This window comes from Orycteropus afer, unplaced genomic scaffold (assembly GCF_000298275.1).
Source record: "Orycteropus afer afer isolate SDZICR_OR568_19922 unplaced genomic scaffold, OryAfe1.0 scaffold00092, whole genome shotgun sequence".
Taxonomy (NCBI): Eukaryota; Metazoa; Chordata; class Mammalia; order Tubulidentata; family Orycteropodidae; genus Orycteropus; species Orycteropus afer.
The window spans coordinates 9,031,324-9,055,917 of NW_006921679.1; the positions used below are offsets into that span (position 1 = coordinate 9,031,324).

General features: G+C 43.7%; 1 protein-coding gene across 1 annotated transcript in view; it reads left to right on the top strand.

The window, feature by feature from the left end:
• Positions 1 to 24,594, top strand: part of LOC103198374 (phospholipid-transporting ATPase IB) — an 826,205-nt gene that overhangs the window by 441,647 nt on the left and 359,964 nt on the right. The window contains exons 21-22 of the mRNA XM_042781171.1: positions 3,032 to 3,215; positions 13,636 to 13,746. Coding sequence (XP_042637105.1) covers positions 3,032 to 3,215; positions 13,636 to 13,746 — 295 coding nt within the window. The remainder of the gene's footprint in view (positions 1 to 3,031; positions 3,216 to 13,635; positions 13,747 to 24,594) is intronic.

The window sequence follows — 24,594 nt, forward strand, 5'->3', positions numbered from 1 at the left end:
AAAAAAAAAAAAGGCCATTTGGAAGCAATCAGCCCTAGGATACGATGGCCCTTGAGACCAGAAGAACTAGATGATGCCCAGCTACCAATGCCAACCACTCAGGAAAGGATTAATCTGGAGATCCTGAATAGAGTGGGAGGGAAAACGTGGAACATAATCCAAAAACTCAATAATGACCAGAATTACTGGTCAGATGGAGTCTGATGAGACCCCCAATACTAGGGCCCTGGAATACGTTCTGCACCTGGAATAAAACGCACTCCCAAGGGCTGGCTCTCAGCCCAAGAGTTCACAAGATGTACATGCGGACCTCTTAACCCAGGATACTGCACCCACATACTCTATGGAAATACATCCCTGAAAGCAATAGACCAGGGGGCACCAGGGGACCAACATTCACAGAGAGGAAATGCAGGACAAACAGGAGGCATAAATAGGAGGGGCACAGGGGGAGGGTTACTGGGTAAGGAGAGGAGGAGACTGGGTTAGGGTTGGACATGGTGAGCGGGGAGTGAAACTAAATGTACACGTAACGTTGAATGTAAAGCACGCTCTTAAAATAAAATTTAAAAAACCTCATGAGAAATGATAACAGGGATAATGGATTGTGCATGATAGCTCTGAAAGCCCCATTTTTCTAACTTCCTAATATCTTTGTAAGTGAACAGAGGTTTTCAGAGTACCTGTGCTTTAAAGTCAACTAGCTTTCCAGAGTTGATACAATTAAACTTAAGGTAGATTTTAGATTAGTCTGTTGGAGCCCTGGTGGTACAGTGGTTAAGCACTGGGCTGTTAACCAAAAGTTCAGTGGTTCAAACCCACCATCTGCTCCACAGGAGAAAGATGTGGCAGTGTGCTTCTGTAAAGATGACAGCCTTGGAAATCCTGTGAGAGAGTTCGACTCTGTCCTCTAGGGGCGCTGTAAGTTGCAATAGCCTCACCAGCAGTGGGTTTGGTTTGGTTTGGACTTGCTTCTGCAAAGATGACAGCCTTGGAAATCCTGTGAGAGAGTTCGACTCTGTCCTCTAGGGGCGCTGTAAGTTGCAATAGCCTCACCAGCAGTGGGTTTGGTTTGGTTTGGACTTGCTTCTGCAAAGATGACAGCCTTGGAAACCACAGTTCTACCCTGTCCTATGGGATCACTATGGGTTGGGATTGACTGGATGGCAATGAGTTTCATTTTTTTTTTTTTTTTTGTTGGAAATTGTTTTTTTTGGGGGGGGGGTGTTGCAGGCTGGTATGAGAGGTCGTGGTTCTTAGTGGGGAAGGCTTTGTGTGCCCATTCTAGTTTGTAAGTATAGCGTATATATCTAATCTTCAGTGATAACTCGAAAAACATATAATAAATATTTGCTTAGTGAATAAGAAGAGGTGTGTGTGTGTTCACCTTCCTTCAAGGAGCTCTTGGGCAGTCCCAGTGGTTAGGTGCTTGACCCCCTGTATACATTTTGTTGAGGTTCCAGGGAAAGATGGAGTCTGTCTGCTTGACATTTTTATAGAAAAACAGACTTGCCCTTAGAATTCTGGGAATGAAATACCAAAGTATTTTCACGTGTGGGTGCTGCCTTTATACCTCTGGGAAATCCAGCAAGGTCTTTGGCTTTGTGTGTGTGTGTGTGTCTGTGTGTCTGTGTGTGTGTGTGTTTAACTGAATCAAGGGTTTTCTGATAAAGTTCTAAGTTTAGAAATCAGCTTACCAATACAGTTGAAAATAACTAGTTCTCAGGTACCAGTAGATTGATCAAGGACCTCTGGTGGCACAGTACATAAGGCATTTGACTGCTAATCAGAAGGCTGGCAGTTCAAACTCACAAGCCACTCTGCAGAAGGAAGATAAGGCAATCTACTTCTGTAAAGATTTTCAGCCTCAGAAACGCAACAGGGGTTGCTGTGAGTTGAAATTGACTTGATAGCAGTGGGTTTGGGTTTGGTTTAGTATATTTATCGTATTATATTCTTTGGACTAAGGAGCTCTGGTGGTGTAGTGCTTGAGGCATTTGACTGCTAACCAGGAGGCTGGCGGTTCAAACCCACCAGTCACTCCCCAGAAGGAAAGTTGGGCAATCTACTTCCATAAAGATTTACCGCCTCAGAAACCCAAAGGGGGATCTCTATGAGTCGGAATCGACTCCATGGCATTGTGTATTTTTTTTTTATTGTTTGTTTGTTTGTTTTTATTCTTTCGTCTTATACTCTGAGCAAACACTTATTTAGAATCAATAAATAATTGCTGTGCGTTAGACTCCATAGATGTAGCAGGCTCTGGTCAGGCTTCCCTTTTCCCCAGATGACTTGAGGGCTTAAGAAAAGTCATGGATCTTCTTTGATTCTTTGTAGAAACCCAAGTAATTGTTACTTGAAGCAAAGCCCACTCTAATCTCTCCTTTTGGCCTATGATTTTCTGTAAGCCCTACCATAATAGACCTTCTGCCCTGTGACTCCCGTTCTTGGAGCCTTCACCTTGACTACCCTTCAAACATTGTCTCCATCTCTGCTGTCTTCATAGAGTTAGATGAGAAGCCATCTTCTTTCTTCTTATTCTTGCCCTTCCCATGCCTTGCCAGTTTTCATTCCTTCCACAAAAGCCAGTGTTACACACAATTCCCTGGCCAGCCTGAGGGTGGATATGATCAACTGCCATCCAAAACCAGGTCTCTGTGAGTGTCCTCAATTACCGGGAAGACGTCTCCAGAGACCTCTGTCTGGGGCTGAGTGCTGCAGCCGATATCATTTAGGACAGCACATGTGCACCTGAGCTGTTTACCTTCCTACTTCCCACTGAGAAGGGTGGTTATGAACGGGCTGTGTTTTAACTCACTTTGGAGTTGTACATTGCATCTGCAAAGCTGTCAAATGCTTGAAAGCCACAAGCTACTATTTTCTGAAAGCTTCTTTGCACATGAGCATAAAATGGATGTATGGCATTTGGGAATTGTCCCATAGCTGCCTTTTCAGTGCAGTTCGATGTAAATTACAGCTGTTTGCCCTGGGAAGCCGGGCAGAGTAAGAACTCCTCGTTATTCTCTTACAGGGTATCTCCCCTTCAGAAGTCTGAGATAGTGGACGTGGTGAAGAAGCGGGTGAAGGCCATCACGCTTGCCATCGGGGATGGGGCCAATGACGTGGGGATGATCCAGACTGCCCACGTGGGCGTGGGCATCAGCGGGAATGAGGGCATGCAGGCCACCAATAACTCGGACTACGCCATCGCACAGGTGAGAGCGAGTGAGCAGCTGGCTTATCTGCTGGGCCGAGGCCGGGAGTGAATTTTCCCTCCCACCCCAGATGCTGCCTCCTCTTTTGAGGCTGCCATCTAGATGGACCTGTCAGTGCATTTGGGTTTCTCTGTCACTCTGACCTGGTTCATTTTGGGCCCCCGTCTTGCTGGTTGGGTTTTGTTCTGGTTCCCTGGTACCACTCTGACAAGAAAATATCACAAATGGGATGGTTTAAACAAACAGGTTTATTCTTACAGTTTGGAGGCTTAAAGTCCAAGTGCAAAGTGCCAGGCTTTAGGGGCTGGGTGAAAGCCCCTCAACCTTGGGGTCCAGCTCTGCCTCCTGCTCCTGGCCCACTGGAGCTAGAGGTATTTCTTCACTCAGACAGCTGCAGGCTGCTGAGGCTGAGAAGCCCCAAGGTTGACAAGTAAACAGGCACAGTCCCGATGTTACCAAACCACACGGCAGACCATTGACTTAAGTCCATTGTAAGTCCCAAGGTCAACAGAGCATGGCAGGCTGTTGAGCAATGACACGGCCACATGCAGGGTGCAAGCGTGCCATAGGCTAGAAACCATTCCCAAAGCTGTATCTTCTACAGGGGAAGCAGACCACATTCCAAAGGCAGCTACTCAGCTGCTTGTAGTAGATCCCACCATGGAGTTGATTGCCAGTCTCATCATGAGGGATAACTACCACCAGCTGTCCAGCCACTCAACCAGGCCCAGCCAAGTTGACACATAAATATAACCACCACAGGTTCCCTTTGGCTAGCCATGGGGTTGGCCAGGATGCCCTGTCCCCCGGTGAGACGTCATCCATGACCACTTGGCCTCTGGTCTTGCTACTAACTTCTTACCCTCAACTCCCAAGTCTTCTGCTTGCCCTTTTTCTCATCTTCATCCCTGCTGAGGAAGGGTTGCACACACAGAGTCCACTCTCTGTAGTTCATGTCCTGATATTTGCCTTCTTCCCGGAAGCTCTACTACACTCTCTTGTCAAACATTTAAGGTCAAGAGAGGACAGTGAGTTGAGACTTCTATGCTCCCTGTAATTGTTTCCCAGAGTGCTACCCAGGACCCCACCTGTGAGACCAGTTGCCTGGAGACATCAGCCAAGCTCTGGCCATGATGTCCTCATGGTCAGTAGCCAGCATTCCTGCAGGGAGGCCACGTTCCACTCTTCCTCTCTGATTCACGTGTACAGCATGCAGAGGTATACAGCTCACTTGGTAGGCACTGCATAGGTGGCTGAAGGACGAAGGAAGTCTCTCTTCCTTAGTGACAGCCAAAAGGTGAAGGGAAATGGCCACTTCTTGACCCTTGCCTGTTCCTCCAGAAAATCCAGACATAACAAACATACTTCCCTGTTTCCTCTTCAACTCCTAATTGCATTTATCATTACCAGTTGCTTTGGAGTCAACAGTGACTCATGGAAACACCATGTGTTAAGAGAAGAACCATGCTCTGTAGGGTTTCCAGTGGCTGAATTGTTTAGAAATAGAGGCCAGCCTTTCTTCCAAGGTGCCTCTGGGTGATCTCAAACCTCCAGCCTCTGGGTTAGCAGCTGAGCAGTTACCATTTGCATCACCCAAACCCAACCCATTGCCATCAAGTCAAATCTGACTCATAGTGACTCTGCAGGACAGAGTAGAACTGCCCCATAGGGTTTCTAAGGCATTGGTCTTTCTCCCACAGAGCGGCTGATGTTAGCAGCCAAGTGTTTAACCACTGTGCCACCAAGGCTGGACTTCCAAATTGCAGTGTGCCATGATAAAAAACCTGCTTTTTGCTGCTTAGCTGGAGTCCCCTCACACTTCTCCAAAGTACCAGAAACACTGAACTCGCTGCCATCCAGTCAGTTCCAACTTATAGGAACCCCTATTGGATTTCCAAAGCTGTAAATCTTTATGGAAGTAGAGTTGCCTCATCTTTCTTCCACAGAGCAGTTTGTGGGTTCCAACCACTGATCTTTTGGTTAGCAGCCAAGTGCCTTTCCCACTTACGCCACCAAAGCTCCTTCCTCCAAAGTAGTGCTTACTCTTTTTAAGAATGTGTTCTCTCTAACATAATACACAAAAATACTGTTCATGTCCTACTTTGGTGAGTAGCAAGTGGGATCTTAAAAACTTGCAAGAGGCCATCTAGATGCAACAATGGCTCTCTCCTCATCCAGAACAAAGAAGAATGAAGAAAACCAATGATCCTTGGAAACAGTTAGTCTGAGGACTGGTACACCATGTGATCCTCAGCCTTTATGACTATAAGACCAAAAGAACTAGACGGTGCCCAGCTACCACTGTCAACCACTCGGAGAGAGATCTGTGTAGGAGATCCTGGATAGAGTGGGAGAACAATGTGGAACAAAACTCAAAATTATTTTTTAAAAAAGATCAGGTTTCCCGCTCTGATAGAGCCTGGTGAAACTCCTGAGACTATGGCCCCTACCTACTCTTCAGGTCTGGAATTGAACGCACTCCTGTGGCTTCCAGCCAAACAATAGACAGGCATGTGGGCTGAACATTTACATCACGTAATACACTCCTTGGAGCTATCAGTCATGGGAGAACAGAAGGGCAGTGTTTGCACTGGGAGACTCGGGGCAGGAGTGCATGGGAGAGAAGGACACAGGGAAGAGATAACTATAGGGAAGAAATGGGAAGAGAACTATTACGTCGTGGGAAATTGCAGTCAATGTCACGAGACAAAATGTGTATGAACTGCTGTATGGAAAATGAATTTGCTCTGTAAACTTGCACCCAAATCACGATATTTTTTTTTTTTTTTTTTTTAAAGAATGTATTGCCTCATTCCCATGCATACAAAGAAGAAAAGCTTTCATCTTTCAAGCTAAAGGCAGGGGCTGCAAGTCTACATTGCAGAACCACACACAGCCCAGGCTTTCAGGCTGGTTCTCTGCAGATTCCGGCTCCACTAATCCCCCTCCCCCCAAGGAGAAGCCTGCACTAAATCACCTTCCAGCACCACTGGTCCTTTCCAGCTCCAGTGGTCTGTGAACGTAGCACACAGCCAGCGAGAGTCACAGAATCCTCGTGGCTCTGGGAAGTGAATGAAATCAGTATTCTTCCTTTGCTGTTTTCCCGAACATTCTCAAGATAATTCCTGAAGTAAGTAGGAGGAGGAATTCTGACGGCACAGGTGGGAAAACTGGGGCTCGCCGCATCAGGTGACCTGCCTGAAGTCCAGGCGTCAGCTGGCTGGTCACAGGGGAAGGACAGCAGGCCTGTGTGTGAGCAGGGGATGTAGCCAGCACACCTGCCTGCCGCCTTTCCCCAGTCAACTGCTCCCGGGCCGTTGGGAACTGCACTTCCTGGAGCCTGTCAGCGGCTCTATGTGTTATACGCCCCACCGTTATTAAATACTTGAGTTATAGCATCATGCGGCTGGAAGGGATCTTGAGAAGTTTCCTTGGAGTTCCAGGCAAATATTTGTCTGTCTTTTCCTTTAAAATGTCTAGGGAAGGGCAATTCCGCAACCTTCTTTGTTGAAACGGAATTCTAAAGGCTGTGGAATCCTGAGCAATTGCACTCTTCAAATTAATAGGTTCAAAGAAGGGTAGAGTGGGCAACCTAAATAGGGTTATATAACTGTTTAGGTTTTTGGGTTTTTTGTCCCTCCAGTATAACCTTTAAGGAGCTCTGGTCACATTTGACTGCTAACCAAAAGGTTGGCAGTTCCAACTCACCAGCTACTCCACAAAGGAAGATGGGGCAATCTGTTTCCATAAAGATTTACCGCCTCCGTAAATGGGGGTCACTGTGAGTTGGAATCGACTTAATGGCAGTGGGTTTTTGGGATTAGTATAACCTTTGCTTTTGCCAAAAGAAATTGTAAATGCTCTTGATCTTCTCCTGTTCATGTTTTTTTTTTTTTTTTTTTAATGATTGGGCAGAAATCATATTATTTCAGGACTGTATTCCTCCCTACTTTCACACACTCTCCACCCAGTAATACGCTTCCTTGACCTTAATTACTTGGTGGTTCCATGTAGAATTCTCACTTTCTATGCAGGAGCCCACACCACTCATCAGTTGGTTTCTCGTACTATAATAAACCCTTTAACACTCAAGTGTTCAAGAGCAAAGATGTCACTTTGAAGACTAAGGTGCACCTGATCCAAGCTGTGGTATTTCAATAGCCTCATATGCCTGTGAGAGCTGGACAGTGAATGTTGTTGTTGTTACGTGACGTCGAGTTGGACCCGACTCATAGCGACCCCTCCTTGGGTTTCCGAGGCAGTATCTCTATGGAAGTGGATTGCCCAGCCTTCCTTCCGAGGAGTGGCTGGTGGGCTTGAAGTGCCAGCCTTCTGGTTAGTAGTCAAGTGCCTTAGGCACTACACTACCAGAGCTCCTAGACAGTCAATAAGGAAGACCAAAGAAGAATTTGGCATTTGAATTGTTGTGTTGGCAAAGAATACTGAATGGACCATGGACTACTAGAAGACCGAGCAAATCTGTCTTGGAGGAAGTATAGCCAGAAGGCTCCTTAGAAACAAAAATGGCCAGACTTTCTCTCTCATACTTTGCTCACATTGTCAGAAGGGATGTACTGATATCCTGGAGAAGGGTATCATACTTGGTAAAGGAGAAGGTCGGCAAGAAAGGGGAAGGCCCTCAACACGATGGGTTGACACAGTGGCTGCAATGAGGAGCGCACATGTGGCAACAATTGAGCAGATGGTGCGGGACCGCGCAGTGTTTTGCTCTGTTGGACACTGAGTCGCTGTGAGTCAGAGCTGACTGGATGGCGCCTGCCATGCGGGAGACCCGGGTTCCAGTCCCAGCCGGTGCACCTCATGCAGAGCCGTCACCTGTCTGTCCGTGGGACCTTCCATGTTGCTCTGATGCTGAACAGCTCTCGGCAGATGTTCTGGTTCCCTGGTGTCTCTCTGACAAGAATATACCGTGAATGGGACAGTCTTAACAAACAGGAGTTTATTCTTACAATTTGGAGGCTTTAAGTCCAAGTTCAAAGTGCCAGGCTCTAGGGGCTGGGAGAAAGCCCCTCAACCTTGGGGTCCAGCTCTGCCTCCTGCTCCCGGTCCACTGGAACTAGAGGCATTTCTTCACTCAGACAGCTGCTGGCTGCTGAAGCTGAGAAGGCCCAAGGTTGACAAGTCAAAAGGCACAGACCCGAGGTTACCAAACCACACGGCAAGCCATTAACTTAAGTCCATTGTGAGTCCCAAGGTCAGCAGAGCATGGCAGGCTGCTGAGTAATGACACGGTACATTCAGGGTCCAAGCGTGCCATAGGCTAGAGACCATTCCCAAGGCTTCTCCTTAAATACAGGAAGCAGACCACATCCCAAAGGCAGCTACTCAGCTGCTTGTGGTAGATCCCCCCATGGAGTTGATTGCCAGTCTCCTCATGGGGAATAACTACCACCAGCTGCCCAGCCACTCAGCCAGGCCCAGCCAAGTGGACACACAAACTACCATAGCAGTTTCCTCATTAAGATAGACTAGGAAGACAGGCCTGACAGTCTACTTCGGAAAAGCATCCAGTGAACATCCTATGGGTCGCAATGATCTGATCCCCCGGCGGTCCTGGGTGTGGCTCAGGACCAGGCAGCATTTGGAGCTGTCGTGCCCAGGGTCCCTGTGAGTGGGACAGCTCACAACAACAGCTTTCATCACTAAGCTAGCAGTGCCACACTTTGATGAATTGCTTTGCCCTACTGAGATGATCCATGCCTCTGACCAAAGCTAACAGCATAAGCCGACATCTGTTACTGGTATTTCAACATGGCTAAGTAAGTTTTTTTTTTTTTTTCAATCTTTTTTATTCATTGTGATTTGGGTGATAATTCACAGAGCAAATTGGTCACCATTCAACAGTTCATGCACATTATGTCTTGTGACATTCATTGCAGTGCCCACAATGCAACAGCACTCTTCCCGCTTCCTCCCTGTGCTTACCGTTTCCCTTCATCCCTTCTTTCTAGCCCTTCCTGCCTTCTTAGCTTTATCCCCGGGCAAGCAGTGCCCTTTTGATCTCATATGGGTGATTGTTCTAAGAAGTTCATACCTCCCTGGTGTTACTGTTCACCTTATAGACCTATCATTTGACTGAAAGTTGAGCCACAGGGTTGAGTTCAGTTCCCAGCTAGGAGGGTGTCTAAGGTCCATAGTCACAGGGGTTCTACCAGTCTTCATCAAACCAGGAAGCCTGGTCTTTTTTTCTTTTTTCAACTGAATTTTTGAGAAAGTACCCTGTAGGGTTATATACTAAGGGAAAAGAAGTTAAACTCAAAGGCTCCTTGTTGGAAAAATTATGCAGTGGGCAAGGTTTTGTCCCCACTGCTTTCCTGCCTGCCTTGGACATTGATCCACGTTGGCCGCTCCCTGTGCTTACAGCCTTGTCCACGTATAGCCGTTGCTGGCACACACATCATATTGTGCCCATAGCCCACAACTCCCTCTCTCTGGAGAGAATCATTCCTGACCCCTACCTTCTTAATGTGTTTTAAACGACCTCATGAAAACGGCATTTTGATTTAGTATATTTTTTTTCTCTGAGAACAAATCATTGCAGCGTGAAAGTTGAGACCTTCAGGATGACTCAAGCAGATGTTCTCTGCCCACTGAAGTCTAACATCAGGGGGCCCAAGTCAAATACAGACTTCCTCTTTATTTGTTTAGCTCGTTATTTTATGGTTCTCCATTCCCCTTTGGATCCCTTAATGAGTCTTTATGGGGAGCTTTATTTTTCCATATGTACCTACGTCTGCCCATTTTGAAGTCCTTAGTCCTTAGTCATTTAAGTTTGGGAGTAAGTTGATGAGTTACCATGCTTCACCAGATCTTCTGGAATCACTCATTGCAATGTAATTTCATCTTGGATGTAGTTCCTCTTCTTTAGTGCTAATGGAAATTGTAATGTGTTTTCCGCTGGCACAAAATGCTTTTTTAAATATTGTAGTCAGTCAGAATCTTTCTTTTCTACGTATAAGTAAGTTTTATTTCAAAAGTCATCTGATATTAATAGGATTTTTACCATCTGAAAGAATGTCTCATGTTGGTGGATGTTCTAAATACAACCTAATTGTCTCTCTGTAAAAGGATGTGAGCTTGTGATTTTTATGGTTTAGTGCCTAAGGTATTTGACTGCTAACCAGAAGGTTGGCAGTTCAAATCCACCAGCCATTCCTCAGAAGGAAGGTTGGGCGATCTACTTCCGTAGTGATACCGCCTCGGAAACTCAAGGAGGGGTCACTACGAGTTGGATCAACTCAACGGCAGTGAGTTTGGGTTTTTCTTTGGGGGGGGGTTAGTTTTCACATTTAGGTTTTTAGTCCATTTAGGATTTGTTTCTGTGTATGATGTAAGGCATGGATTTTGTTTCATTTTTCTGCATCTTGTTGTTGTTGTTAGCTGCTGTTGAGTCAGTTCCCACAGTGAGTCCAGAGGCAGAAACTTCTGACCCTGGGACTTTGAACAGGGGGGTGACAGTTTTAATTCAAGGCAACCAAAGGGGAGCCTGACCCCATGTGAGGTCCATTTAATGTCTAGAAACCATGAATTTAAACTGAATTGACCCTCACAGTGCATTCATGCCAGAACACAGTACAATCTATGAAACAAAACGTAAATCGTATTATCCTGCCTTCAGCTCACTATGCAAACTTTTGGGGACCTTCATGACATAGAACACAGAAGGTAAAACCAGTTATAAGAGGAGGGTAGGAGACTTGATTGTAGTGATTCCACAAAGACCCTCTACCCTAAACCCCACCCTCGCCAAAAAAAACAGCAAACTCACTGACATCGAGTCAATTCTTACTCATAGAGACTCCCTTTGGGTTTCTGAGGCAGTAAATATTTATGGAGTTAGATTGCCCCATCTTTCTTCCACAGAGCAGCTGGTGGGTTTGAACTGCCAACCTTCTGGTTAGCAGTCTACTCCAAAGGGGACTCATTTATTTTGTTATAATATTGCTAATTCCTTATTTCAAACTGCAAAACCATTAACTTCCTATCCACTTCGTATCAGTTAGCTGCTCATTTCTATTTTTTTTTTCCTGGCTCTGCAGCACTCTAAAAAGAGGTAGTCTTTGTGCTGAGAACCAAAAAAAAAACAAACAATGTCACTGCTATCGAGTTGATTCCAACTTGTAGCGACCCCCATTGGGTTTCCGAGGCAGTAAATCTTTACAGAGGTAGATTGCCCAGTCTTCCTTCCATGGAACCACTGGTGGGTTAGAACCACCAACCTTCTGGTTAGCAGTCAAATGTCTTATCAGGGATAGACTGGAGGCAGATAGCGTCACAGACTGCTGGGGGCCACTGTCTGTGTGTGATTATTATAACCTGAGGGCTGACAGTGAAAAAAGGTGTGTGTGCACAGCTACTTTAGAACAGGAGGCTGTCACATGTAGTTTCCTGTCCCTTGTTGCTGATGTCACTGTAAAATCTGTGACTGGGTTGTTGTTTTTATGCGCCATCGAGTCAGACCCGACTCATAGCGACCCCTCCTTGGGTTTCTGAGGCAGTATCACTACAGAAGTGGATTGCCCCATCTTCCTTCCGAGGAGTGGCTGGTGGGTTTGAACTGCCTTAGGCACTACGCTACCAGAGTAGAGGCATCTTATTCACATTGTGATTTTCTTTCCTTCAATTCAGTCCATTGCCTTCCTTTAATAAGTAAGATCCTTTATCTTTGCTGTTCATGCTTTTGTTATTATATCAGATAATCCATTGTTAAAATCTAGGCCCAACAGCCTTGCTCTGCATTTTCTTCTAAGATTTTTATGGTTTAGTGCCTAAGGTATTTGACTGCTAACCAGAAGGCTGGCGGTTCAAACCCACCAGCCACTCCTCGGAAGGAAGGTTGGGCAATCTACTTCCGTAGTGATACTGCCTCAGAAACTCAAGGAGGGGTCGCTATGAGTCGGATCCGACTCAACAGCAGTGATTTTGGTTTTTTGTTTGTTTGTTTGTTTAGTTTTCACATTTAGGTTTTTAGTCCATTTAGGATTTGTTTCTGTGTATGATATGAGGCATGGTTTTTCTTTCATTTTTCTGCATCTTATTGTTGTTGGGTGCTGTCGAGTCAGTTCCCAGAATGAGCCGGTTCCAGTCAGAATGAAACATTGCCTGGTCCTGTGCCATCCTCCCCACTGTTGCTGTGCTTGAGCCCACGTTGCAGCCACTCTGCCCGTGCAGCTTGTTGAGGGCCTTTCTCTTTTGTCTCTGACCCTCACCTTGCTAAGCATGGTGTCCTTCTCCAGGGATTGGTCCATCCTGATAACATGTCCAAAGTACATCATTGCTTCTAAGAAGCATTCTCTCTGTGCGTCTTACAAGACAGATTTGTTTGTGCTTCTGGCAGTCCATGGTGTATTCAGTATTCTCTGCCAAGACCATAATTTAAATGCATTAATTCTTCTTTGGTCTTTCTTATTCATTATCCAGCTTTCACATGCATACGAGGCAGTTGAAAATACCATGGCTTAGGTCAGGTACATCTCATTCATTCTGCATGTAGAAATCCAATTTACTCAGTACCTTTTATATATATATATATAAATACTTTATTGGGGTTTATGTGAAAGCTTACAGAGCAAAGTAGTTTCCCACTCAGCAATGTATATACGAATTATTTCGTGACATTGATTGCAGTCCCCACAATGTGTCAGCACTCTCCTCATTTCCACCTTGGGTTCCTCGACTGACATGATTTACTAAAGAAATTCCTTTTTACCATTGAGTAGACTTGTCAAAAGTCAGTTGACCATAGATGTGTGGCTTTACTTCTGGACTCTCAATCTTATCCATGTGTCACTGTGTCTATCAATATATCAATACCAGATTGTTTTGATTATTGTAGCTCTGTAACATGTTTTGAAACCGGGAAGTGAGAATCCTCCTACTTTGTTATTCTCCTTTATAATTGTTTAGCTGTTCAGGGCCTCCATAATCAAGACCCTTTAGAAAGCATTAACCTACATAGAATTTTCTGAGAATTACCATTTAATATCCAGCAGCATGTTTGGGTAAAATAATAATTATTTAGATTTAAAAGAAGATTTTAGATGTTCTCAAAAAAAAAATTAATAAGTTGCTCCTGATTCAGCCCTCACTCATGGTGATACCACATGTATCAGAGTAGAACGGTTCAGTGGGACTTTCAGTGGTTAAGATTTTAGAAGTAGATAACCAGGTCTTTCTCCCTCTGGTTGTTCTCACCAGGCCTGAAAGCGATCCCTTTAGTGAAACCCCTTCTGTGGTTTTTTCAAGTTGCCTGTAGAATCCAGTTTTGTCTGCCCACCTTACTTTCATCTTTGGATGATATGGCGTCCCTGAATTTTAAGATACTAGGAAAGAATGATCTCTGATTTTCATTCTAAGAGACTAGCTCTTCTAAACCTTGACTCTTGTTTTCCTTTTTCAGTTCTCCTACTTGGAGAAGCTTCTTTTGGTCCATGGAGCCTGGAGCTACAACCGAGTAACCAAATGCATATTATACTGCTTCTACAAGAACGTGGTGTTGTATATTATTGAGGTAAGAAAGGTTTATTTTGTTTGTTTGCTTGGTTTTCAGTTTAGGATGTAGCTTTTCTCAGAGGGCACATTGAAAGAATTTCAAGGAAGGGGTTTGTTAAATAGAGTAAAAAAAAAAAAAAAAAAAGATGCTGTTGTGACTTTATTGAACCTGTGGCACGAAGGGTCTCCTTGGAAGCTAGTATCCCTCCCAGACGAAGGTTCTCCTGCTGAAGGACCAGCACCAGAAGTCTTCAGGCTTCCGTTGGGAAGTCTGTGACCTCATCCCATGCTTTACGCTTGGTAGATGGATAAAGACCCCCTTGGTCCTAGTGCACTATGCCCACCCTCTTTCCTGTTGCCATCACTGACACCCTCCTTCTCTCTGGGGGCTTCAGAGCTTAGGCTGCAGGTGTTCATGTGCTTTCTGTGGGCCCTGAGAGAGATCTAGGCAACCCAGTTATATTGTCTTTACTGGAATGAACACAGTGGTTAAGCCCTTGGCTCCTAACCAACAGGTTGGCTGTTCAAACCCACCAGCTACTCTACAGGAGATAAAACATAGCAGTCTGCTCCCACTGATACTTCAGGCTTGGAAACCCTGTGAGGCATTTCTACTCTGTCACAAAGAGTCACTGAGTCAGAATTGACATGACAACATCCAACAACAACAAAATGAACAGGGCCCTATTTCGTGTTATGTTTCTCATAGAATCTGTAAGTTTCCTTATGGGAATGAGCTCAGATTCTATTTTCAAACGATTTTTCAAGGTGCTGAGTCAGTTAAAGGGACAGGGGGAGAAAAGCGTGGCACAGGAAGAGTGGAAAAGGCGCTTATGGTCGACAGCAGTAGTAGTACTGGTTACCACCTTGCTTTCCTTTTTAAGACCAGGTCTTCTAGAAAGTTATGCCTCTTGAGGTCATCATGACTAGTGGGTTTTCAATTGCAACTTCTGTTTACAAAACAAAGAAGCAGGCAGTCACTCTGTGGAGGAATTGGAAGCCAATGTTAATTTTTTTTATTGTGTTTAATATCTCATTCTCTTAGGAGTTACTTTATGTCTTATTTTTCAACTCTTAGCAAAAATAACAACCAAGGCACAGATTTGATGAGGTCCCCTAAAATACACAGTTCAGATAATTTAACAAGTGGCTTGCTAACTAAACTGTGATTAATCATTTATTTACCACATTGTCTGTTGTTTCTTGCTGCATCATTCAAGTCAAATGTACAGTATGGTGTTACTCTTCCCATAACAGAGCTGTTGTTGTTGTTGTTATGTGCCGTCGAGTCCGCCCCAACTCATAGCGACCCCTCCTTGGGTTTCCGAGGCAGTATCACTACGGAAGTAGGATTGCCCAACCTTCCTTCCGAGGAGTGGCTGGTGGGTTTGAACCGCCAGCTGTCTGGTTAGCAGGCAAGTGTCTTAGCCACTATGCTACCAGAGCTATTCAGGCTCATTTTCTCAGGTTGGGTAGGTGGCCTGCTGCACAGGCTACCCAGACAAAGGGGCAAATTGGGGCTGAAGCGTAGCCTCCATTTCTTCAATCCTTGAGCAACGTGGGGCCTGCTCATTTGTACCTGCTGGCTGGGCTGCACACCCTGTACAGAAGGTGCCTGCCTCTTCCTGGTTCTTCCTCAAGGGCCATGTGGGCTCAGGCAGTCCTGACTGTGGCAGGGGCTGATACTCCTAAGGAATTTGACAAGCCGTCAAAAGAGATCTGGTTAAAATCCTGAACATGGATCCATTTTCCTAATTTGAAAAGAATCCTTTGTGTGAAATGTCCTGTTAGCTTGTATGAAACAAATAAGGTTGTGTCTCTAAGAAGAAGACAGGCAGGAGCGTCTTGAGACATTTGAAAATGTAATTGCAGTTGTATTCAGTATGGTGAGGTTATAGTCAACCAGTCTTCATCATCATCCATAATTTGTGCCTTGTGCAGCAATATTCAAATCAATCTAATCCAGATAAGAACCTTTAGATGTTGCAATGTAATGGATTGTGTGGGTTCCTGTCTCTTTCCTGCCCTCCTTGTCACACACAGTTCCCACTAGGCACTTGAAGTCTGTCCCCTCACCCTTCCCTGTTGTTTGCATCTGTGATAGGAGTAACTCCCAAATGTCACTTGGGGTCATAGTGTGATGGACTAAAATAAGGGAATACTGGAATCCCCATTCCCATGTGTCATCCTGAGATGACCATGCATTTTAAGCTATGATAGCTCTTGACCTTGCAAGGTTACATAATAATCTGGTTTTCCTCACAATCAATAAATTACAGATAGTGTAGACTTCTTATCGATGCATTCCACAGGAAGCGCCCAACCCTGTAGCTTTCCAGAGCTTCCCTGGGGACCTTTCTTAGTCATTGACACCTACTATCTTGCTTTTTTTTTTCACTTCAACTTGGGTGAGAGTGAGAAGAGGAAGATCTTAGCCTGACTTGGAGGTGGGGGAGGTAACCTGTTTGAAACTCAGCTCTGAAGATACCATGTGTGTTCCTCAAATTAATCTTCTAATTGTAGTCACACAGCACTTCGATAGTCTTCTTTCAACTTCCTTTTAAAACATTCATAAAAGGTTAAAGAAAATTGCTCTGTGCTCAATTTTCTATTTGGTGTTTCTGGGAGGTGCTCATTTGAAAAGCCGGACTAATAGATCCGGATGGAGCCTAGATTGTCGGAGCACTCACTCTGATGTGTCTGCTACTACTATGTAGCTGCTGTGGCACCAGCATGCACTTCAAATGTCATGTTGGAAACAGAAAAGTTCTTCTTGGATGCTACTTTAGTATGGTTTCAACTGTAAGATTTGCTCATTTGCAAAGTGTGCTTTTGCTTTCTAAAGGTAACTTTACGATTAATTACTTCAAACCAAACTAAACCTACCACCATGGAGTCAATTCCAACTCATAGCAACCCTTTAGGACAGAGGAGAACTACCCCATAGGGTTTCCAAGGCTGTAAATCTGTACAAAAGTAGGCTACCTCATCTTTCTTCTGTGGAGTGGCTGGTAGGTTTGAACCACTAACCTTTTGGTTAGCAGCCAAATGCTTTAACCACTATGCCACCAAAACCAAAACCAAACCCACTGCTGTCAAGTCAATGCCAACTCATAGTGACCCGCATTGGGTTTCTGAAGTGGTAAATCTTTATGGAAGTAGATGGTCCAGTCTTGCTTCCACTGACTGGCTGGTGGGTTTGAACCACCAACCTTTTGGTTAGTAGTCAGCTACCTTAGGCACTGTGCCATTAGAGCTCCTTCACTATGCCATGGGAGCTCCTTAATTAATTACTTAAATGGGAATAATTTAAGTATATTACTTATTTTTCTCAATGATATTCTTGTTGCAGGTGGAAACCTTTGCAATAGCCAGTTGTTTTTTTAGTTTTTGGTGTTTTTTGTTTGTTTGTTTTCTTTTGTTGTTAACTTTTATTGTGATGAAAACATACACACCAAGACATTCACCAACATAATGTCCACATTTACCACTCAGGCACATTTGATGACATGTTTTGTCACCATTATTGCCATCCTTTTCCAGTATACTTCACCACCATTAGCATAAATTCAGTGCCCTGCAAACAAAACCTTCCCCCTTCCCCTTACCCCTGGTAACCACTAATAATCTTTGGTATCCTCTCCCCTCATGTCCCTGGTAACCAACAAAGAAAATCCCCTTCTATGTATAAACCTTTCCTTGGCTTTTTATAGTAGTGAACTAATGCAGTAATTATCCTTCTGTGATTGACATATTTCACTCAGCATAATGTCCTCCAAGTTCGTCCACATTATGTGGTGTTTTGCAGATTCTGGGTTACTCTTTAGTGTTGCACAGTACTCCACTGTGTGTACATACAGTTCAGTTATCCATTCCTCCGTTGATGAATGCTTAGGTTATTTCCATCTCTTTGCTGTTGTGAATAGTGCTGCAGTGAACATGGGTGTGCATGTATCTGTTCATATCCTGGCTTTCACTTCTTTAGCATATATAACTAGTAATGGGATTGCTGGATCAAATGGTATTTGTTTCCAACTTTTCAAGGAATCGCCAGACTGATTTCCACGGTGGTTGTATCATTTTACAGTCCCCGCAGCAGTGTATGAGAGTCCCAGTCTCTCCACATCCTCTCCAGCATCTGTTATTTTCTATCTTGTTGAACTTTGCTGTCAGTGCTGGAGCCTGATGCTATTCATTGTTTTTTTTTTATTTCCATTAGAAGCTCTGGTAGCATAGTGCCTAAGGCACTTGACTGATAACCAGAAGGTTGGCAGTTCAAACCCACCAGCCGCTCCTCGGAAGGAAGACTGGGCAATCTACTTCCGTAGTAATACTGCCTCAGCAACCCAAGGAGGGGTCGCTATGAGTCAGGTCCAACTCGATGGCACATAACAACAATAGGCTTATACCTGTATGTTATTTTAAATGCCTTCTGATACAACTAACTATCTGGTCTTTGTTTTTATACTTAGTTATTTAAAACTACAGCCTAAAAGCAGTTTGGCAAATTAAAAAACTACGCACATGTGCACACATACATGTCTTCACCATGATCGTGAAATGATTTTAATTGCCCATAAAACTGCATGGAAGAGCCATAGGCCTGTGATAAGACTGAAGTGATGTAATCTACTCACTGGATGTACTAACCTATAAAACTGGATTTACATATTGTTCTGCTTCCCTGGTGCTGCTCTGACAAGAATATACCACAAATGGGATGGCCTTAACAAACAGGAGTTTATTCTTACAATTTGGAGGCTTTAAGTCCAAGTTCAAAGTGCCAGGCTCTAGGGGCTGGGTGAAAGCCCCTCAACCTTGGGGTCCAGCTCTGCCTCCTGCTCCTGCTCCTGCCCCACTGAAGCTAGAGGCATTTCTTCACTCAGACAGCTGCTGGCTGCTGAGGCTGAGAAGTTCAAGGTTGACAAGTCAAAAGGCACAGTCCCAATGTTACCAAACCACATGGCAGGCCATTCATTCAAGTCCATTGTAAGTCCCAAGGTTGGCAGAGCATGGCAGGCTGCTGAACAAAGACACGGCTACATGCAGGGTCCAAGCATGCCATAAGCTAGAGACCATTCCCACAGCTCCTGCTTATATACGGGAAGCAGACCACATACCCAAAGCAGCTACTCAGATGCTTGTGGTAGATCCCACCATGGAGTTGATTGCCAGTCTCATCCTGGGGAATAACTACCACCGCCTGCCCAGCCACTCAACCAGGCCCAGCCAAGGTGACACACAAACATCACCACACCTATACAGGGCGTGCATGGATGTATTCTCATTGCTGTATGGAGCACAAACAGAACTTTCCCTGCACTCTCAACCATGACCTTCACTCTCCTCCACAATCCCATTGTGTATATTCTGTTCTGACCTTTTCCTATGTATTTGTAGCAAAGTATGCAAATGCAAAGAAATGGATGTTTTTGTATAAATGTCATCATTTTGCAACAAGTTCAGCAATTCATGTGTTACTTAACAGTGTTTATTGGAGCTTATTCCCCACTGATACAAAAACATCTATTGCATGGTATTTCATGGTACAGTTCCCTGTCTAGCCATTCCTATATTGATAAGCCTAAGTCCTCTCTGGTGTATAGGAGCTTTGGTGGTGTAGTGCTTAAGGTGTTTGACTGCTGACCAGAATGGTCCAAACTCACCAGCCACTTCTCAGAAGGAACATAGGGCAATCTATATTCTGTAGTGATACTGCCTCAGAAACCCGAGGAGGGGGCACTATGAGTTGGATCCGACTTGATGGCAGTGGGTTTTTGTTTTGTTTTGTTCTAAGTCCTCTCCAGTTTCACCAACAAAAATCCCTGTGGAGCATCCACTCTCCCTTGACACAACCCATTAATATTTCACCAAAAATGTATTGGTCTGATTAGACCATTCTTATTACAGTGCCTTGAACTTAACATATGCACATTTTACTTTTATCCTTGCATTAGGTATTTTGTTGCTAATAGATCTTACTGCTTGTTTGATATGCCACATATCTACTTCCGTAGTGATACTGCCTCGGCAACCCAAGGAGGGGTCGCTATGAGTCAAGTCCGACTTGACGGCACATAACAACAGTTGATTTTAAGAGAAAACCCAGGCATTCAACCCAGTTGCTTTCAGTGTAAAAACTGAGAACAAAATAACGGAGTTGGTGATTTAGGAGTGGCTCTGTTAAGAAATAGAACTGAAAACACACCTGACCTTTGTTCTCAATCTCCACTGTTACTGTTTGAATTTAGTACCTTTTACCTGGACGATTGCAAAAACCATAGTTGCGTATCCTTTGACCATCTATCATGAAATCAGTGGGAAATGCTTACCAGAATGCCACAGCCCCAGTAGACAATGACTAGGATGTTACATTCTTAGTAGATGGTGACTCAGATGTTACTACATGATGACCAGAAAGTCACAGTCTAGGAGACGTCTTGAATGGCACAGCCTTACTATGTGATGCCCAGAATGTCATATCTCTAAGAGATGATGGCTAGACCATCACAGTGTCTAGAATGTCACAATCCTAGTAGAGGATGATTAGCATGTCCCAGCCCTAGGAGAGAATGGCCAGAATGTCACTGCTCTAGTAAACACAATGACTTAGAACGTCACAGCCATAGGGTACGATGACCACAATGTCACAGCCCTGTTAGATAATGAGTAGAATGTCACAGCCTGAGGAGATGATAAGGGGAATGTCATAGCCCTAGTAAATTACAACTAGGATGACACGCTTTACTGGATAATTAGAATGTCCCAACCCTAGTAGGGTATGACGAGGATGTCACAGTCCTCATAGACAATGACTAGAATGCCATGGCTCTAGTAGATGGTGCTTAGAATGTCACATCCCTAGTGGATGATGACCAGAATGTCACAGCCATAGTGGGCAATAACTAGACTGTCAAAGCCCTAGTAGGAGATGAGTGTAATGTCACAGCCACTGTGGATGATGACTACAATGCCACCATCTTAGTAGATGATGAATAGAATGTGACATCCCTAGCAGATGATGGCTTAAACATCACAGCCCTTGTACGTGATGATCAGAATATCAAAGCCCAGACAGACAATGACCACAGTGTCACAGCCCTGGTGGACAATTACCAGAATGACACAGTCCTAGTAAATGATGAGTAGAATATCACAGCCTTAAGGGACAATTATGAGAATGTCAGAATCCAAATATTTGTCAAAGGCCCATCATGTGTCTTTACTTTTTCAGTCTCTGGGAAGGATACAGAAATGGGTAGGCAGACCTTATGCTTTGAAAACTGATTTATGTGCAGTTTTGTTTATGTGCAGTTTTGTTTAGTGTTAAACAAACATGTAAGCTTTGTGGCCTTGTCCAAATGAACCATAGTTCTCAGAAGGTAAAGTCAGAGCTTCTCTGTGCTGTCTTGACAGGCAGATTGGATTCCTGTCTGCCAGCTCAAGGGGAACACACATCTTATATTGTCTGGGTTTGGGGCAAGCAAAGGAATAAAATTAGTAAAAGCAAGTGGTAGGACTGGATGGGATATGTAAATGACCAACGTAGGTGGTCTGAATAATTTGCCAGGAGCTTTTTTGCTACTAGAAGTTGAGATCCTTTTTTCGTTCTTGAACAGGTAACTTTCATGGTAAAAGTGACTGCAGAAAATTTGTAGGCAGTATGTAGGGCAGATGGGAAGCCGGGAGCTTAATTGCAGTTTTTAAGCCTGTGGCATAAATTATGAACATTGTGTAACTATCTCCTCACATAATTTTTAAGCAGAAAACATAGTGATTCTTATAACACTATTTCATTTTGACAATAGGAGGAATTTACCTTAAATGCAAATATTAGAGGTTATGGGGTTAGGGAAGGATTCCTCTAAATGTTTGAAATCCTAATGTGACCTCTCTGTGGTATTTCCTGAAAAGAAGGGTTGAGTAAATTCTTTAAAGTACCTCCCCTATCCGTTTGATAAACTCCAAACCAGAAACCAAACTCACTGTCATGGAGTCGATTCCAACACATAGTGACCCCTGTTGGGTTTCCAAGACAGTAAATCTTTATGGAAGTAGATTGCTCAGTCTTCCTTCTGCAGAGCGGCTGGTATGTTTGAACCACCAACCTTTACGTCAGCAGTGAGATGCCTTAGGCATTATGCTAGGAGTTGGTTATTCAGAATTTTCTTAATGAAATACATTTTCAAAACCTAGCATTGTCAGCATTTTAAGCATTTACTAGATGTGCATTTTCCCATGGCCCATTCTGAACCCTTAGCAGAAGGTATTTAGAATAGCTAACATTTTTAGTGATCAAAAAATTTAAATACAAAAATAATAGGAGAGTGACTTAACACATTTATCACCTATGAGACATACAATGCCCACCTATGTTTTCCATCTCTTGGGCTTAATGGGAAGCTGCTGTCACACTTTTAGTGCATGCTACCATCTGGTGGGTCATGTATAATAACTCTGTGAATCTGAAAAACCAGGCCTCATCCCACGAACCACAGTACCAGAGACCCCTGGGGACATATGTGTCCCACTAATTCTATCGAAATCCATATTGCTTCAAAACAATTTTGTTTTCATTTTTTTTTTTCAGAATGGCTTCCATTACTGAAAACACATGGTTTCAACAAAAAATTACAAGCAGAAAATAATGCAGTCTTGAAAGGGTTGAATTTAACCCATATTTTAAAAATGTGCCTGAGGAATCTATTTTAAACGTTAATGTAACATAAAGAAGTTATGCCAGATTATCTCTAAAATAGAGATGAGATTTTGAAATGATGATGATGATTAGCTGGTGATTCCTAACTCAGAGAATAACCAGAAAAAATGGATGTTGATGGGAAACAATGGGAATTATGTACCACTTATGTAAGAAAAAAAAAAAAATCCATTGAGTCAATTCCAACTTAAAGTGACCCAGCATGTGTCAGAATAGAACTCTGCCCCACAGGGCTTTTGATGGCTGCGACTTTTCTGAAGTAGATCCCCAGGCCTCGAACCACCAATCATTGAGTTCATGGCTGAGCACGTAACCATTTATGCCACCAAGGGCCTTCTTAACAACAGCAGGGCCTTCGTTATGTGAAAAAGTGAATCACATACTCCTGATGTTGTTGTTGTTGTTGTTATGTGCCATCAAGTCGGACCTGACTCATAGCAACCCCTCCAAGGTTGCCTCCGAGGCAGTGTCACTACGGAAGTAGATTGCCCAACCTTCCTTCTGAGGAGTGGCTGGTGGGTCCGAACCGCCAGCCTTCTGGTTAGCAGTCAAGTGCCTTAGGTACTACGCTACCAGAGTTCCCTGATAGTGCCTGTTTATTTTTGACAACATATATGACAGATTTTAGTCTTTTCTTGGCATTGTTAAATGGGTATGAGATAAAGTGCAGGGAATGAGATATGTACTTCACATGGAGGTCTGGAAATATTATCACTGAATAAAAAATAGAGAATCTAAGACCATGGCAATATTGGGGTGCAGTGAAGCTCAACCAACTGGGCTGAGCTGAGAAGTAGTTAAAATTTGCCAACATATGACATGCCCTACAACAAGCAAGCAAAAAGCTCTGGTGGTGTAGTGCCTAAGGCATTCAAGAAGGCTGGCAGTTCAAACCCACCAGTCACCCCTCGGAAGGAAGACTAGGCAATCTATTTCCATAGAGATGCCACCTCAGAAATCCAAGGAGTCGTCGCTATGAGTTGGAATTGACTCGACGGCAGTGAGTTTGTTTTTTTAACATAAAACCAAGCAAACTCACTGACATCAAGTTGATTCTGACTCATAGGGACCCCCATTGGGTTTTCAAGGCTGTAGTCTTTATGGAAACAGACTACCTCATCTTTTTTCCACAGTGTAGCTGATGGGTTTAAACCACTGACCTTTTGGTTAGCAGCCAGATACCTTAACCACTACAGCACAGAGCTCCTTTGGAAGCATAGTGGATTAGACACTTGACTGCTAACTGGAAGGTCAGTGGTTCAAACCCACCAGCCGCTCCACAGAAGGAAAATGGGGCAATCTATTTCTGTAAAGGTTTAAAGCCTCAGAAACCCAAAAGGGGTCACTGTGAGTTGGAAATGACTCAATGGCAGTGACTTTTTTTTTTTTGGGGGGGGGGGCGGGTTTGTACTATATCTACTACAATGGAGTCTGAGACAAGACCTGCCAACATTTAATTTTCTCATTATCTGTTTTTTCAAACTCACAATTTAAAAGAAGATATGGTAAAATTCTCAGTAGATGAGTACTTTGGGTTTTTTATTATTATGAAAATATATACTTAGTCCCTTTATCTGTTTTTAGCTTTTTTTTTTTTTCTGACTTTTGAGAGGTTTTGTTTTTTCCTCCATTTTTCATGTCCCTGTTATTTGAAAATAATTACTGTTGAATTGCTTGTCAGTAGCCCCTTGTTATCATTTAGTGTATGATTGATTTTTTGTTTGGGAAACTTAAATTTCATATGCTAATCTGTAGACTTTCTGTGGAGTTGATCAGATATGCTCCAGACAGGCATTCATTTCCCCATTGTAAGTCAGACTACATTGTGAATTATGGAAGAGCATACCGACACTGGGGTATAGTTCACTTTAAATGTTAGAATAGGCAAATGATAGATGTTTTAAACTATGGTTTAAAATATGTCCCCCTTTTTAATATAATGCAGGAATTAAGTACATCTTGGACAAATGTGTTTCGTTCTCAACACAAGAAATGTGGTTAGGGCAAAATACAAAGTTACTCATAGCTGGGCTTGCCTCTTTTGGTCTGTGGATCTGCTTGGCCAGAGGTGGTTTTTTGTTTCCTGATCTGTTTTCTTAGTTTAAGGGCCTAGATTGGCAGCTGTGGCCTTCATGTTAGTTTGTTAAT